General features: G+C 37.1%; 1 protein-coding gene across 1 annotated transcript in view; it reads right to left on the reverse strand.

Annotated features, from left to right (window-relative positions):
* Nucleotides 1–859: 859 nt before the first annotated feature.
* Nucleotides 860–15,855, reverse strand: part of LOC123758798 (Tyrosine-protein kinase Src42A) — a 42,319-nt gene continuing 27,323 nt past the window's right edge. Inside the window, exons 8-9 of the mRNA XM_045743503.2 lie at nt 10,792–10,948; nt 860–8,083 (exon numbers count right to left, since the gene is read on the reverse strand). Of these exons, the coding sequence (XP_045599459.1) occupies nt 7,872–8,083; nt 10,792–10,948 (369 nt within the window). The 3' untranslated portion in view covers nt 860–7,871. The remainder of the gene's footprint in view (nt 8,084–10,791; nt 10,949–15,855) is intronic.

Here is a 15,855-nt window from a genome sequence, read left to right on the forward strand (position 1 = left end):
GCAATTGTTTGTGTATTGTATATTACTATTTTCTTTAACCGTTATATTTAATGGCATCAAATAGTTTGACTTTAATAACTTATGATTTCTTGTTTGGTGGACTGTGGGATTCACATCTGTAATCAGCGGGATTTAAAATTATGAATTTGGTGACCAGTGAGCTCCGGAAAGGTTGGCAACTGCTGATCTAGCATGTCCTTGTCAAATCCACATACTGTAAATTTTACCTGGCTGCATTCCAATTTCTTGGCACACTGGTTACCAACACAAGTTGCTAGTGGTTCTGGCTACTCTTCCCACCTTCTGACATCCCACTTGGGGTTATGGCTGATGAACAACTTACCTTCCTATCTTGTATTCAGCTGAAACTGATGCTGACATTGCAAAATATTGTACCCACAAATACTCTCCACTCATCATGTGCAACCATTAGTCTTGTTATTGTACCCTTTTAACCCTTCACAAAATCAAAATCTTACAGATGCAAGATGGACAAATTTTGCTAGATTTCCAGCCACATTGGTATTGTCTCTAATAACCCTTGTGGACACCTGCTGCTACTAATGAAGCCATTTTTGCCTGTCCAGCTCTTTGGAATCAACTACTTGCTTGAATTTCTAGCATGTCATTCATAACACTAACCAGAACTGTTGGAGATAGATGGTCGGTCTTTAGAAACAAGCGGAAGAACTTGAGCCACAAACTCAACCCTCTGTAAGGTGCTGGTTTGAGAGCATTGTAGAGCACCTCCTCAATGTCTATTTTCAGGAAGATAGTAAACTTTATTTTCTCAGTGTTCTCTAAAATATTTGTGGTAATCCCAATACTGTATGTTGAATGGTGAAAAAAAAAAACAAAATTTATTTTCAAAACTTTCATTACGAACATGCATATTATTTAACTGTACGTTTTATCTCGTTGTTGGACAAGATACAGCACAGCATATATATATATTTTGTTTCTTAAAATTTAGTTTTCATGTCCAGTGATGATGCAGAAATTGTTCAAAATCCCACAATTTATCAACAGTTCAACTTACCTATAGTAAATGAGTTCATTTATGATTGATTGCAAAACCAAATTAACCACTTACGCTTCCATTAACTACATAATGGTCCACACTTGACAGGAACAGTAATAATACTTAATGTAAATAAATAAATGGCTATTTGAGTACCCAAAATTGAACTTTTAAAATCATGTAAGAAATGATAGTAGCAAGATGATATCGATCAGTGACTCGGAAAAGTCAAGACATTGTACAAAGAAAATGCAGGGCACTTGACTACCTGAAAGAAATCACTTAACTGCACCCATATATTTAAGTAAATACTTCCAGGGCAATACAAACATTCACACATTAGTCTTGTCAGTTTCCCTATTCACCAGTTAACATGATATCTCCTATCTACACTGGACTCAATTTTGTTTTAACAAAATACATCATCATGTAACTGGTGGGATGAGATTAGCAACCATTGCAACATTCAGTCAACATTTCAAAAAAACTACAATGTACGTAACATACCAAATCGGCAGCATCACTACAATACAGCAAGAACTTACTTATTTACATCTTGGTTAACCATGCTTTTATCAGACATCTCTAGTTCATGCTATTGAGATGAATAAAAAATTTTGTTTTAATGTACAGAATTAATCATGTCTTGAGCCCTGATTAAGCAAGTATTAGACGCGTGGGGAGTTGACATACTGAGTATGTAACAACGCAATGCCAGTCTTGACTCAGACGTTAAGATGTTTGACTCTTTCGGTACACATGGTCGAGCTAAACTAAAGGAGTACGAGTATTATTACAATTGTATTATTGAATATACATCTAATTATAACCAGTCATATAATCACACCACCGAGGCCTATCAGTGCTGTAATTAACACAAGGTTAAGTCTGGCCAACCAGAGTTGCAGGCAGAGTAACACAAGCTATAATAAATATGACTGATTTCAAGTAGCTTCTACAAGACCAAATACACAAAGATTTCTCAACATAAATAACTGATGACTTTTGTTTCCAGTATAAAATGTACAAAACAAGCTACTGCTCAAGTCTTTATGTAACCAACTACTAAAAATTATTTTTAAGTCGTGTGGAGAGGCAACAGCACTTGTAAACACAGAGAAAGTAATAATGACCGACATTACTTCCTGAAAAGGCTTTATTATTAAAAAAAAAAATCCTCACCTTGTACACGAGTATCCTATTTTATCAAGTCTATTAATTATTTCTATGTATGAAACAGCCTAGTGAAACTTTGCCCATAGTATTGCATTACATAAACATTTGTGCTTTTTAAAATCAATTAAATTTCTATATTTAAAAAAAAAACAAGACTGAAAATATTAAAGACTATAATCATCAGCTACTACAATCCATGTGCTTTCAACTTTTAATTAAAATACATAATGGACATTACACTATATAACTAATGCTTCAAAAATTTTGAATTACTTTTCCCCCTGGCAAAAGTCTTAAAATTTCAAATTAAGTTACTTACCACTGTCTGACTTTATAACAATCAACATTCCCTTACAGTACAATTCAGAGCAAATTTAAATAATTGCAGTAACCTTTGGTATACAAATCAAATCAAATCAAATACTATACCCCCACACCTGCCTGTTTACTACTGGTGAACTCCAGTCATCCTTCCCTGGCAAAGTCTCAAAAGGCAAGCTGTCTGCTTCTTTGAAGGGACTGACAACAAATGCCATAGGCACTTAAAATTTTTATGCAATATTGAGGCAGACAAAATTTGCAAATTGTAACCTCTTAATGTGTGTGCCCTCCATTGTTGCTACAACCACCTGCTAAATGTTAATATTCTGCCACATCATTAATGATTCGTTAAATTTAAAGTACTTGAAGAGAGCAATTAATTATATATACTAACCTTGTAATTCTAAATTTGTGTAAGCTTTCATTTGTTACAAATCTATTACATATTTGTAGTGATTTGGGCAAGAGAAGGCACTACCACCGTCAAGAGGATGCAGTGTATGCACACAATTAAGACACATGGCTGGAACTATAACTAAAGTGGCACATCAATATGATTTATGAACTCTAATTTAAATTTTTGATAATTTCTGTTTATGACCACAATTCTCAAAATATTAAAAATATTCCACTTTGTAACTGCCAAAAAATGCTACATCTACTGAGAATACTTAAGTTTAAGACTGTACATAGTAACCATAATCTGTATGCCTCTGCATTGAATGTCTGGTTTCTTTTCCTACCATTTAATATGAGCACAAAATTCTCATTACAAAAATAAATAGAACGTAAAAATTTATTGATGGACACGATACTAAAAAGTGGGACAGATCACATCCAGTGCATGTACCAATTTTTTGTTTTAATTGTTTTGAAAACTTTAGCAAATACATATTAGAACCCTATACAATTTTCATATTTTCTCAAATCAATTACTACACATTCAATATCTGTGCTTGACACACAGTACAACCACTGACAGTTTATTAAAAGCACCACAGACCACTGCCATAGGTACTCGTGTAACTGCAATTCTTACTTTCTAGCAAGTACTACAACAAGTTCTGACATGTTGCTGAAGTTTCTCCAACTTGATGTGTCAACATCCCCCACACACACTACAAAATACTCCTTATTTAAAATTAACTTTCCCTTCCAGTCCAAGGTTAATTTACATGCTTGGAAAAGTTATAAGCACAATTCATACACAGGTGTACTTTGATACCTGAAATGTAATAACAAGGGTCTTGAACAAATGCATTATTTGTCAAGTGTAAAAATGACATACTTTGAAGAGAACTGTTGACAATGAGACTGGACTACATGTTAATATAGAGTCATTTTGTTTCATGGAAAATACACTGGCAAGTTAAATTAAGCCCTTAATATGCCAGGCATTTGACTTACAGAAGTGACACCTGATGCATGGGTATGAGACACTAACCCCAGCAAGTTTGTTCAAATATGATCATCCAACATGCACACACTGGGTTAAACTATTCTTTGGACATTGCCTTCATACTGTAGTTGTGGCATCACAGGCCTTGTGTGTACATATTACACACACATACACACACACACACTACTTTAGGGGCTACCTTCCATGGCCCCAAGTGATCCTTTATGATGGAATGTATTTTTTTCTACTGGACACCTCAACACTGACTACTACTATCAGATGATTATATTTGCTAAACACTCCTTCAGAGCAGCTATTAAAATTTATTAGCCAAAATATGAACTGCACATTTTTAGCTATCTCTAGGATCAAAACAAAATACATTTATATCAATTTAATTTTACTGTACAGCTGGCAGAACTAAAGTAGCATCTAACTGCTGCTTTCTCTTCATCCAATTTAATTTTATGTTTCAAGTCCCGGTAGTACAATCGGGTTTGTTCTCGACGCACAATAGAGAATTCCGGGCGGGACAGAAATGGTTGGGTACATTTCCTTTCACCCAATGCTGCTGTTCACCTAACAGTAAGTAGGTACTCAGGAGTTAGTCAGCTTGTTGTGGGGTTGCATCCTGGGCGGGGTCAGTAATTCAACCTCATGTGTGGGAATGGGGGGGGGGCACCCTCAATATAAGCCCTAACGTGTATGAATACACTGGCTGCCTGTCCCCCGTCACAACAAATTATATTATTATGAATTAAGTGTAAACATGTACAAGCAAAGCTCCAAAATAGCTTTAATGAGCAGATATTTGGTACGACTACCAACACTGAACAGTAATTCCTGCTAGCAATACTGCCAATGAGAACATATACCAAGTTATAGAAACTGTTTCAGGATGCATTCATCAATATCAAATCACAAAAGGTCATCTCCATTGTATATGCATTTAAATATACAATATTTTTTAAACAAAAACAAATCCTCATACATACACCCACTGTATATGACGTTACCCCTGCACCCCAGCCCCATTAACTTTACCCATGCAAGACAAGACACTTTCCACTAAATTGACACCACATATGTTACTTCTTAAATTATCTCTTGTGCATTGTAATTTAAAAATGCATAAAAAGTAAGGCTTTAGGTACTCGTAAGAAAACTGATGTTATTAGCCACAACTACTACAAGTTGCTAGTGTAAGAAAGTGCAAGATATTGGAGTGATGCTTTTGGCAGTGTGTGATTGATTCCAAGTTTGAGAGACAACTCAATGTGTTACACACAACAAACTCCCCATTTCTTTCACTACCTGCATACAGAGAGAGCAAGAATTGGTTGGTCCTAAATCTAGACTTAAAAAAAAAAAAAGCACATTCACTAACAAAACACTCAAAACTATACAAAGATATACAAATTTACAGACACTGCTTTTTCATGAAGCAGAGAAGCTCTGGTACTGGTGACAGTTGCCATAACAAAATAACACAACTGAGTAAAGCACTAATGCTGGAAATAGGATATCAATCACTATCATATGAAAGACATGATGGAGAGGGGAGAGGTAATATGGCTAACAACCTCAATGAACAATAACTAAGTTAAATGCACATGCAAATGATGTTCAACAAAATGACAACTATGCATTATGTTTAAATGTATGGGTAAAAATAGAGATATTTAAGAGTAATGAGACATGATGAGTAGCATTTGGTATCGCAACCAAAACTGTATGCAAACGTACGTGTACACTCACTTTCACTCACACACATACACACACACACACACACTAGGAAACTGAGCTGCAAGTCCAACCCGTCCTCTTAAAAATAACGTCACTTTTCGCTTGTATGCGCGCTATAGGCAAATTTGGACGTAATTTGAAATGAAATCGACTCACAAAAGTGACGTATTGTTCCGTTTTCTGTTTGAGTCGTCCGGCTTACTCGGTAAGGTTAGAAAAGGAAACTTTCAATTAACATTTTTCATAATGTTTTGAAACGTTATAAGAATTTCCTGCCCACCTAACCTATCAGAGGACCCTTAACTTACTGTTGTTGAAAAAAATAATCCCAAATTTATTTTCACTTTTTTTTTTCATTTTCAAATTAATTTTTCAAATTTTCAAATTACGTGCCACTTTTGGCAAACAGCCAAAAGTGACGTTATTTTTAAGAGGACAGGTTGGCAAGTCATGTGATGTGTTCCTGATGCACTTAAGCCGCAAGCAGCTAATAAATTAATCATGTAAAACTGGATAGCTGCATTAACATACTAATTTTACAGTATTTAGTACTTTGCATTAAAATAATACAATTATATATATAAAAAAAGCCAAGAATCCTTGCCTGCCTGCATGGCAAGAATTTCAAGATTTGTTTCATAAATCTTCATGCCATCTGCCCCTTTGGGTTTGTTTTGGTATAGCACAAAAATTATAAAAGTATAAATGATTACCTTCTCATTACAATCCTAATCACAAGAACAATCAACTACTACCGGCTTATGTGTATAGGAATTAAAAAATTATAACTAGAAATTGTGCTGGTCAGCTGACAAAGAGCATTAAAATTGATCTTTACATAACATTATTTGCACACATTACAAAAATCTTACTATAGTGAACATGCTGCCATTCTAGGCATAGCCTAGATGCAATAAATGTACCTAATATCCCCTACATTGCAGTTGGAAACTTGAGCATCAAAAGCATGAATCAGAGTTAAAACACTACACTTTCCCTGTCTTGGAAATTTCAACTTGTCTTTGGTGCAATTCTAAGGCAATACACTGGGATGACAAAATACGAAACTTCCTTTACATTTGTGACACTACAGATTTGTAAAGGTACAATTCACTATGGAGCTTCAAAATATTTATTCCTATTGCATATATGCTCCCTAAAGTGAATCAGTTCCAGAAGGGGAGACAATTACAAGCATAATATATTACCATCCCATTAAGTCACCATACACTGGGATTGTGTTGAAACTCTATAAAAGACACTTACATATAAAGCATGTCATTCAATGACATAAAAAGGATGTATACCATTGTCCATTTTTTCAAAGATCAAGAAAAACAATGTTCTTTGAAGATATGGGTCTTTAAGATACTGGGATTAATTTATGTGTGATGCAGATTTTGTAATGTGATGTTTATACTTTTGCTGATGATCATACCACTTCATTCACACCAGTTACTGATAATTTCCCTGAATATATGTATCACTGTCCCTTCTCTCTCTCTCTCAGTAAAAGTTTTCAATTGTTCAAATGTTTCATTTTGAGTTGTATAAAAAATGCAGTCTTGGTTTAAAGGCAGCAGGCAGTGAAACCTTAGGCCACATGTTGAAGTTTAATATCCAACAGCTTAAATGTCAGGTTTTTACAATAAAAAATTACAGCTGCTGCCACTTAAAAGTGGAACACACATCCTGGGACTAATAGTTTGTAATAATCTAAACACTTCCAAAAAATAGGAAACATGTAGATTATAGTCTCGCAGATTATCCTCATTTTGACATACCATATGTAATTTTTTCACAAAGCTGCATTAGGGCTGGATACCTTGTACAGAACACACACATTTAATAACAAAATAACTTGTGGCCTACACATTTGTCCTTTTTAGTATACACTAATATTATTGGCTGCCATAATAAATACCTGAAACAGACAATATGAATCATCTCCAAGCCATTTGGGCAAGTTTGCATTTTTGTGCCAGATCAGGTTGTCATTAGCTGCATTATTAGGTCATTCTTCTTGTTTCTGGAATAATCCATAGGAAAATAGTACTGTATTTGGGTTCAAGTTTCATTTTGTAGCCAAAGCTACAAGGAGAATCAATACGACCTTGGTAACAATATGGTGAAGAAGTAACACTAGGTAAAGGCCGGATACAATTCCATATCAGCGCAGCCACCTGATCTGGGCTTGATGATCGAGGGTCAGTAGGCCACCGCAGCCTCCTTGTACTCGGAACCTTCTAGAGTAAAGAAATCTTCTAATTTCCATGTAAGGGTCTCAAAGGTGGGTCTCTTCATAGGATCCTTGTGCCAACACTCAACCATTATGTCATAGAGTGCAGGAGGACAGCCGGGTGGTGGAGGCATACGATATCCGTGCTCAACTTGATGCAACACCTCTGCATTGGTCATTCCTAAGAGAGATCATTAGGTATAATAGCTATTCTCCCAGATTAATTTAGTATATTAATTTCAGTACAACCCTGCTAAAGATTATAGAACTTTATTCAATATATTTCACTAGACCTTAAAGATATGGAATTTATTGCAGTAAATTCCTCTGGATTTATACAAGTGGTTTTGTAAGGGAAACATAAAAGTTGAAGTAATGTTTTGGTTTAATGAAGTCAACTTTATTTTATGCTTCATAAATTCAATATTGGTACCTAGAGTGTCATTTTTCTATTAACATTGTCTAGTAATTACAGTCGTACCTCCATTTTCGAATTTAATCTGTTCCCAAAGACGGTTCGAAAACTGAAAATTCAAAATCCGAAAGGAATTTTCCTGTAAGAAATAATGTAAATTGAATCTGTCCCACACACCCAAAAATATTAACTAAAAAATACATTTTATACAGAATACTATTGTACTCATTTTTTAACTGCACTTTCTTTACCTTTACCGAGGACTCTTGTTGGTGTATGGGAGATGATGAAGGAGGGAGGGAGGGAGGGAGGGAGGGAGGAGCAGTGTTGGTGTAAGGGGAGGGTGAGGGGGGAGGCGGCGGCGAGACTGTTCCCTGCTCGCCTTAAACACTTTCATATCTGCATCACTGGTTCCAGAGTTTCCTTTCACACATTTCACTGCCTCTTATGTTGCAGCCAGTCAGAACCAGTCAGTTACAGTCACAACAAGTCAGTCAAGCATTCAGTCAAGACCAGTCACAGGCAGTCATAACTAAAGGCAGTCAAGCATTCACAGTTGTTGTAGCAACCAGTTGCTACATGCAGTCAGTCAATCAACCATTCACAGCCAATCAACCATTAAGTCAATCAACCAGTCAGTTAGTAAACAATAAGATTTTAATGACAGGCGCTCAGGAAGTCTGCCTCCCGATCCATCAGCTGGTAGCAAGGAAGCCCACCGTATTAATACCGTCCATATGGCTAGGAGGAGTACAGCCGAGGAAGGGGGGCAGTAGCGAGATGGTTGGCAGAGCTGGTCACCCTCCCCGCTACCTCCATCCCCCCATCACACACCCTCCCCAGCTGTACCCCTCCCAGCCATATGGATGGTATTAATACGGTGGGCTTCCTTGCTAACAGCTGATGGATCGGGAGGCAGACTTCCTGAGTGCCTGTCATTAAACTCTTACTGTTTACTGACTGACTGGTTGCAACTGTGAATGGTTGATTGACTGAATGCGTGACTGACCGTAAATGCCTAACCGGTTGCTACCACAACTGTGAATGCTTGACTGCCTTTGGTTATGACTGCCTGTGACTGGTCTTGACTGACTTCTTGTGACTGACTGACTGGTTCTGACTGGCTGCCACATAATAGAGGAAGTGAAATGTGTGAAAGGAAAATCTGGAGCCAGTGATGCAGATATGAAAGCATTAAGGCGAGCAGGGAACGGTCTCGTTGCCACCTAGTTTTTCTTTAAATCTGCTTTTGTTCTGGTAATATTTCTTATATGTGTCAGGAGGCTACTGAACATCCATAGACCTCTCATATTCATAGTGTTCTATGATTGCATCTATGGCACCTCTACTCTGCATTTCCTACCATATCATTTTCTCCAGAATACTGTTATTTTACAATGTAAATTTGGGACCTGGTCTTTCAGTATCTTCCATGTACATATTTGATACCTATCTCATTTCCTTTCCAGTCAACCCATCCTCCGAATTGACAGTACGGTTTAATACTAAGTGTAATAAGTCCATGTCCTTACTGTCATACACAGTACATAATTGCACTTATGGGGCTGTTACATTTACCTCCCAATTTATTCTCCTCCTTTTCTGTTAAGACGCTCAGAATTTTAGGAAGAAGTTTTTAAGTTCAATTCACTATACACATGTTTTAAATATCAGGAATTTCTTTTTCAGTTTTATTAAACAATAGAGATTTTATACAAAATTTGAAAATATCCTGAGTTACTTTACAATTTATTGAAATATATTAGTTTTGTTTTATTAGTTTTATAAAACTGTAATATTAATATACCTATAGGTTAAGTACTAATTGTAATTAAGAAGCAATAAAATGCTTATCTTCAAGCAGGTATCGAGCAGTGCTCAGGGTGAGACAACAATTTGAATATTATAAGTATTGTGATAGTATCCCTAGATTAGAAGGTTCTCATAATCAATTCTATAATTTTTCTAGTTGAAGTTATATTTGCTTGGTTATGACCCTTAAATCCTAGGTCATTAAACAGCATTATTCCCAGATCCTTTACATGTTGCTTTCCTACCATGAGTAGATTTGATGTGTCTTGTATCCTGTATTTCGTTTAACCACTGTACTGCGCACACCATATCATGGGAAAAGGGATTGCACACACCAGCATAGCATGTTTGTTAGTACAGTGAACCTTTAGTGACGAGTGACTCCAGTTACAAGCATTTCGAGTAATGAGCGAGCCACTTGCAGAAAATGTCTCAATTAACGAGCAAACCACATGGTGCTTCCTAGCATTCCCGCTGGTTCTACGACGACAGTTGTTGCTGTTGTTGTTTCGCAAGACGAGCGTTTCACATAATGAGCTTGGTGCCGGAACGGATTAAATTTGTTAATCGAGGCACCACTGTATATCATACGAGTCAGAACTCTTATGATATACTAAGAACTATAGAAGAGAGTAGTGCATTACACATAATGCACAACTTACCTGGGTAAGGTATTCGTCCATAAGTGATAAGTTCAGTAAGGAGGATACCAAATGACCACACATCACTCTTTATGGAGAACTTGGAGTAGTTGGCTGCCTCAGGTGCAGTCCACTTTATGGGGAAGCGGGCACCAACTCTCGCCTCGTATTCATCCTCCTGCAGACAAAAATAGTTAATTGATACAGATTTCATTATCACCATAAAAATTTATGAATCATTTTATTACTGATTTTGAAATTTAAAGTAAGAGTCTGAGGAATCTGGCTTGAAAATGATTTCAGACAATAAGTGAAACAATAGTGACACTTAAGTTTGCAAAAATCAGTTACCGCAAACCTAGCATAAAGTAAGAACACTGACAATATAAAAAGCACATTCAAAAGTGAATATTAGAAAAGGAGAACACACTGTGCTTTAGTGTAAAAATGTACTGCAAGCATATGAACAAAAATTTATGTTATAATGGTGGCTAAAAATACTAAAAACTATCACACCACTCTGATGTTATAACACCAGTTATGATGTCGTACATTTTTAGGGAAGAACACACACGTCCTAATGTACTTTCATTATACAAAATATCAAACTATAACTCAATGAATTTACTACATGGTATTTGTCATATTAGCAGCATTGCTTAAGAATAACCTCAATAATTCATAATAACTTAAATTGTTGAACACTGGTTCAAAACAAAATTATAGGTTGATCATGATGGAAAACAAAACCAAGTACTAATACAGTATTTCGACATCCATATGAACACTGCTGAACTACACCAACTGGCATAAACATTTTCAAAGCAGCATATTCTGAACTGTTGGAAAAAAAATACAAGTATACATTAACAGCTTACAATATTTTAAGCAAATAATACCAACCTATTAAAGAACACACAGAAACAACAGCCTAAGATGGCTACTATAAAGCATAGAAGTGACTAGTATAGAAGCAAAAGCCTGAAATTGACGCAAACTAGAACTGTTGGTCTGGCAGTGACCACGACCCTCACACCAGCACTGTTGGTCTGGCAGTGACCACGACCCCCACACTAGCACTGTTGGTCTGGCAGTGACCACGACCCCCACACTAGCACTGTTGGTCTGGCAGTGACCACGACCCCCACACCAGCACTGTTGGTCTGGCAGTGACCACGACCCCCACACTAGCACTGTTGGTCTGGCAGTGACCACGACCCCCACACTAGCACTGTTGGTCTGGCAGCGACTATGACCCCCCACACCAGCACTGTTGGTCTGGCAGTGACTATGACCCCCACACTAGCACTGTTGGTCTGGCAGTGACCACGACCCCCCACACTACTAGCACTGTTGGTCTGGCAGCGACTATGACCCCCCACACCAGCACTGTCGGTCTGGCAGCGAGTATGACCCCCCACACCAGCACTGTCTGTCTGGCAGCGACCATAACCCCCACACCAGCACTGTCGGTCCGGCAGCGACCATGACCTCCACACTAGCAGTGTCGGTCTGGCAGCGACCACAACCCCCACACTAGCACTGTTGGTCTGGCAGTGACCACAACCCCCACACTAGCACTGTTGGTCTGGCAGTGACCATGGCCAATCAGCAGTCTGCATCAGTATTAAAATCTTTGCATCAAGCTAACTTGCCCAACTTTGGCAACTTGGTTATTTACAAGAATTGTACAAAGAGATATTTATTATCTACATTTGGTTACCACTCAATGCGATTTGAAGTTGAGACATTTTCAATATTTTTAAACAATTTTCCTAAACCCTTAAATTCACCAAAATACATCACATTTTGTATCTACATTCACCAATGATTAAAACATTATGTGGCAAGATGATCATTTAGCTGACATGCAATTTATAACTTGCACATTAAAAGTTAAATAACAATAGTAATGATAATATATAACAAAATAATAATTAGGAGTAATATTGGCACTTATCAGCCAAAATTGGTATGGGACGGGAAAGGTGGTGGCTGCTTATCACTCGACAGCCAAGGGGCATGGAGGCCAAATTATAGTCAGCTCTTGCTCCTTGCACTGTAGTTTAGAAAATGCAAAGTACACCTGTATCGTTAATGTTTACAATAAAATTTTAATTACATTAGGGATGGTTGACCCGTATGTTTGCTGTCATGGGGTTACGGCATGAGAGCCTTTTTAGCAAAACATGTCTCACAGTTCTAACGTTTTCAACTTTATGTACTCTCTAGCCTCCCATATGTCATCTGAGTCCAACTGTATATCCCAGGACCATGTTATGACCTTGTAACTTCTTACAAATTTCAGTGTTTGATGCATTCCTATTTGATGCACTCTGGATTGCAATCCCACCCCCCCCGCCCTCCAACATTTTGCAATTCCTGCTGTAAGATATACAGAACTCAAATGAAATGTTCATTACATTAAGTGACAAAATATAAACAAATCTTTAGAGCAGTAACTTGGCTGTCTCCCACAGTCTAGTCTAAAAAATGAACAAGATGAATGCATGGAATAGCCCGAGATTTCCAATGAGCATGAATATGTCTTTGCAATACTGTAGCCGACACCACAAATCGGCAACAATGAACTACAATGCTTGGAATTTGTGCAGGATTTAAAATGTTTATTAGATTCCTAAAAACAGATTTACAGGGAAAATAATGCAATATAAAAAAAGAGCACCAACACTACAGTTAGTCCTGGTATGTGTGGTTGAGTGAGAAACCCCTGCCACACTCATCATAACTGACTGCTAACCAAACATGATCACATCCCAAGAGCCCCTGCCAGTAGCAAGTTAGTGTACGAGTCATTATGATAAGAATCCAACCATCCCACCAAGCAACCGACATTTCTTCAATGATTTCTTGCCAAGTAGAGAAAATCTACATCATTGGTAAGTGTTCAGATTGTTATTATAATATACATAATTTAACATACAGTACTGTACACAAAATGTTTATTGTGACAAGTACAAAAGTATATTTTGTAAGCCTGTAAAAAGAAAAATATGAATATAAAGTTAAGTTCCCTGTGAAGATAATCTTAACACTGGTATAAGGTCTTTCAGTAACATTCCTTGCACAGATCATTTATAAAGCATACCAGGTACTTATTATTTGCAAGTCAATAAATAGTCACATTTTATAAAGCATTCATTATATTTCTGGTTATATTTCTTCTGGTTCTGCCATGCAGATGGTTGAATTTTTACAATGTAAATACAGGTACAGTACTTCATTTCTCTCCCCCTTGTCCTCCACTATAAATATACAGTACTGGTATCCTTAACAAAGTGAATGCCCATAATCATCTATACTTTGTCTGAGGCAAAGCATCATAATAAATTATCTTTAGACATATTAGCCAGCTTATAATCTTCCTGTACAGTACAGTACTGTATTAGATATCAAAAGCACTGAACAATGATGCATGCTTTTTTACTCACAAATAAGGTACAGGATGATTAAAAGGTTTCAGGGCTAATTGTACAGTACTGTACAAACGCTTAAAATTTAAAAAAGCAAGTGCATTTCCCGATTTATCTATACTGTATTTATGGCCTGTAATTAATAACAGACTAGAGGCTCTATTTCATGCCAAATTTTTTTAGGACACTTGTGACATAACACACCATGGAATACACAAGTACCATCCAATGTTTTCACAGTGTGTGTGTGTCTGTGTGGTCGGAAGGGAGCACAGAGGAAGGACTAGTCTCAATAAGACACCAAAATGCATATGCAAAAAAATTTGTATGAACACAGCACCGTGACTGATTATTATTATCCTTAAGCCAGCCTAAACTGCCAGAAATGGTGCAGCTACTAGGTAAAATACAGGATAAATGACCAAACAGTTCCTAATCAGCATGGATATTTTGTATGCCATAAAGCAATCCTTTTTGCATGTCCCACCAGACACATCACTAACTTCAGCCACCCTTCATGTGCATAGATGTATGTGGTTACCCAATATTGCTTGTTTATGTTGGAAATCAAAACTGTCAAACCCATAAATAATTTAGATTGAGACAACTTCTAACTGTTGGCCAAACAAGTTGTGTGTGATGCCAGAGACTGATAAGCTGCAAAAATAAATAGAAGTGTTTAATGTTTACTCTAGACAAAAAATATAAATAAACAAGGTAAGAAATGTATACAAAGCTGTTGCTCCTGTTAATTGATCAGATGTCATGTACGTTTGAAGGTAAATATTTCCTTTGTGTCATTCTATTAATGTTATTACCGTATATAGTAATAGTACTGTAGCCAATTATCAATTACATTCTATCTTTAACTCCCCCTTCCCCTCACACAATCATCATTACCTAACACTTTTTGAGACCGAAATCTAGCAGCCATGTGTCTACCAACTCCAGAAATATGTCAGTCTTCCTAAGGTTTGCGTTTTCCAGTTTTGCATCAACTGCAAATGGTGATATAATCGAGTTCCTTTCCTTCAGCAGGTTGTATACAGATTACAAATAGCAATCTCTCCAAATCTCTCCAGTTTGACATCTCTGAGTATGACACCATTTCCTGCCACTCAGGTACACCCTTACTCAAGAGCAACAGGCATTGAACTACAGGCCAGTGTTCTTAACTTGTATACCATGCAAGGTGATTGAGAAGATCACGAGAAAAAACGAGTAACACATCTGGAGAACTTCATGACACACCACTTTGGGTTCAGGGATTACAAATCTTGCCTCACAAGTCTAATAGAATTCAACAACAAGGTGATAAAGATCAAGCAAGAAAGAGAAGGGTGGGCAGACTGCATTGTCTTGGACTGTCAGAAAGCCTTTGACACAGCACCCCATAATAGGCTGGTGCATAAGTTGGGAAACAGGCAGGATTAACTGGTAGGATGCTCCAGTGGTTAAAGGAGTGCCTAAGAAATAGGAAGCAGAGTTACTGTGAGGGGTGAAACCTCGGAATGACATGATGTCACCAGCGAGTCCCACAAGGTTCTGTACTTAGACCTATCCTGTTTCTGATATATGTAAATGATCTTCCAGAGGGAATAGACTCATTCCCCTCAATGTTTGCTAACGATGCCAAAATTATGAGAAGGAT

Source organism: Procambarus clarkii, chromosome 31, assembly GCF_040958095.1.
Source record: "Procambarus clarkii isolate CNS0578487 chromosome 31, FALCON_Pclarkii_2.0, whole genome shotgun sequence".
Taxonomy (NCBI): Eukaryota; Metazoa; Arthropoda; class Malacostraca; order Decapoda; family Cambaridae; genus Procambarus; species Procambarus clarkii.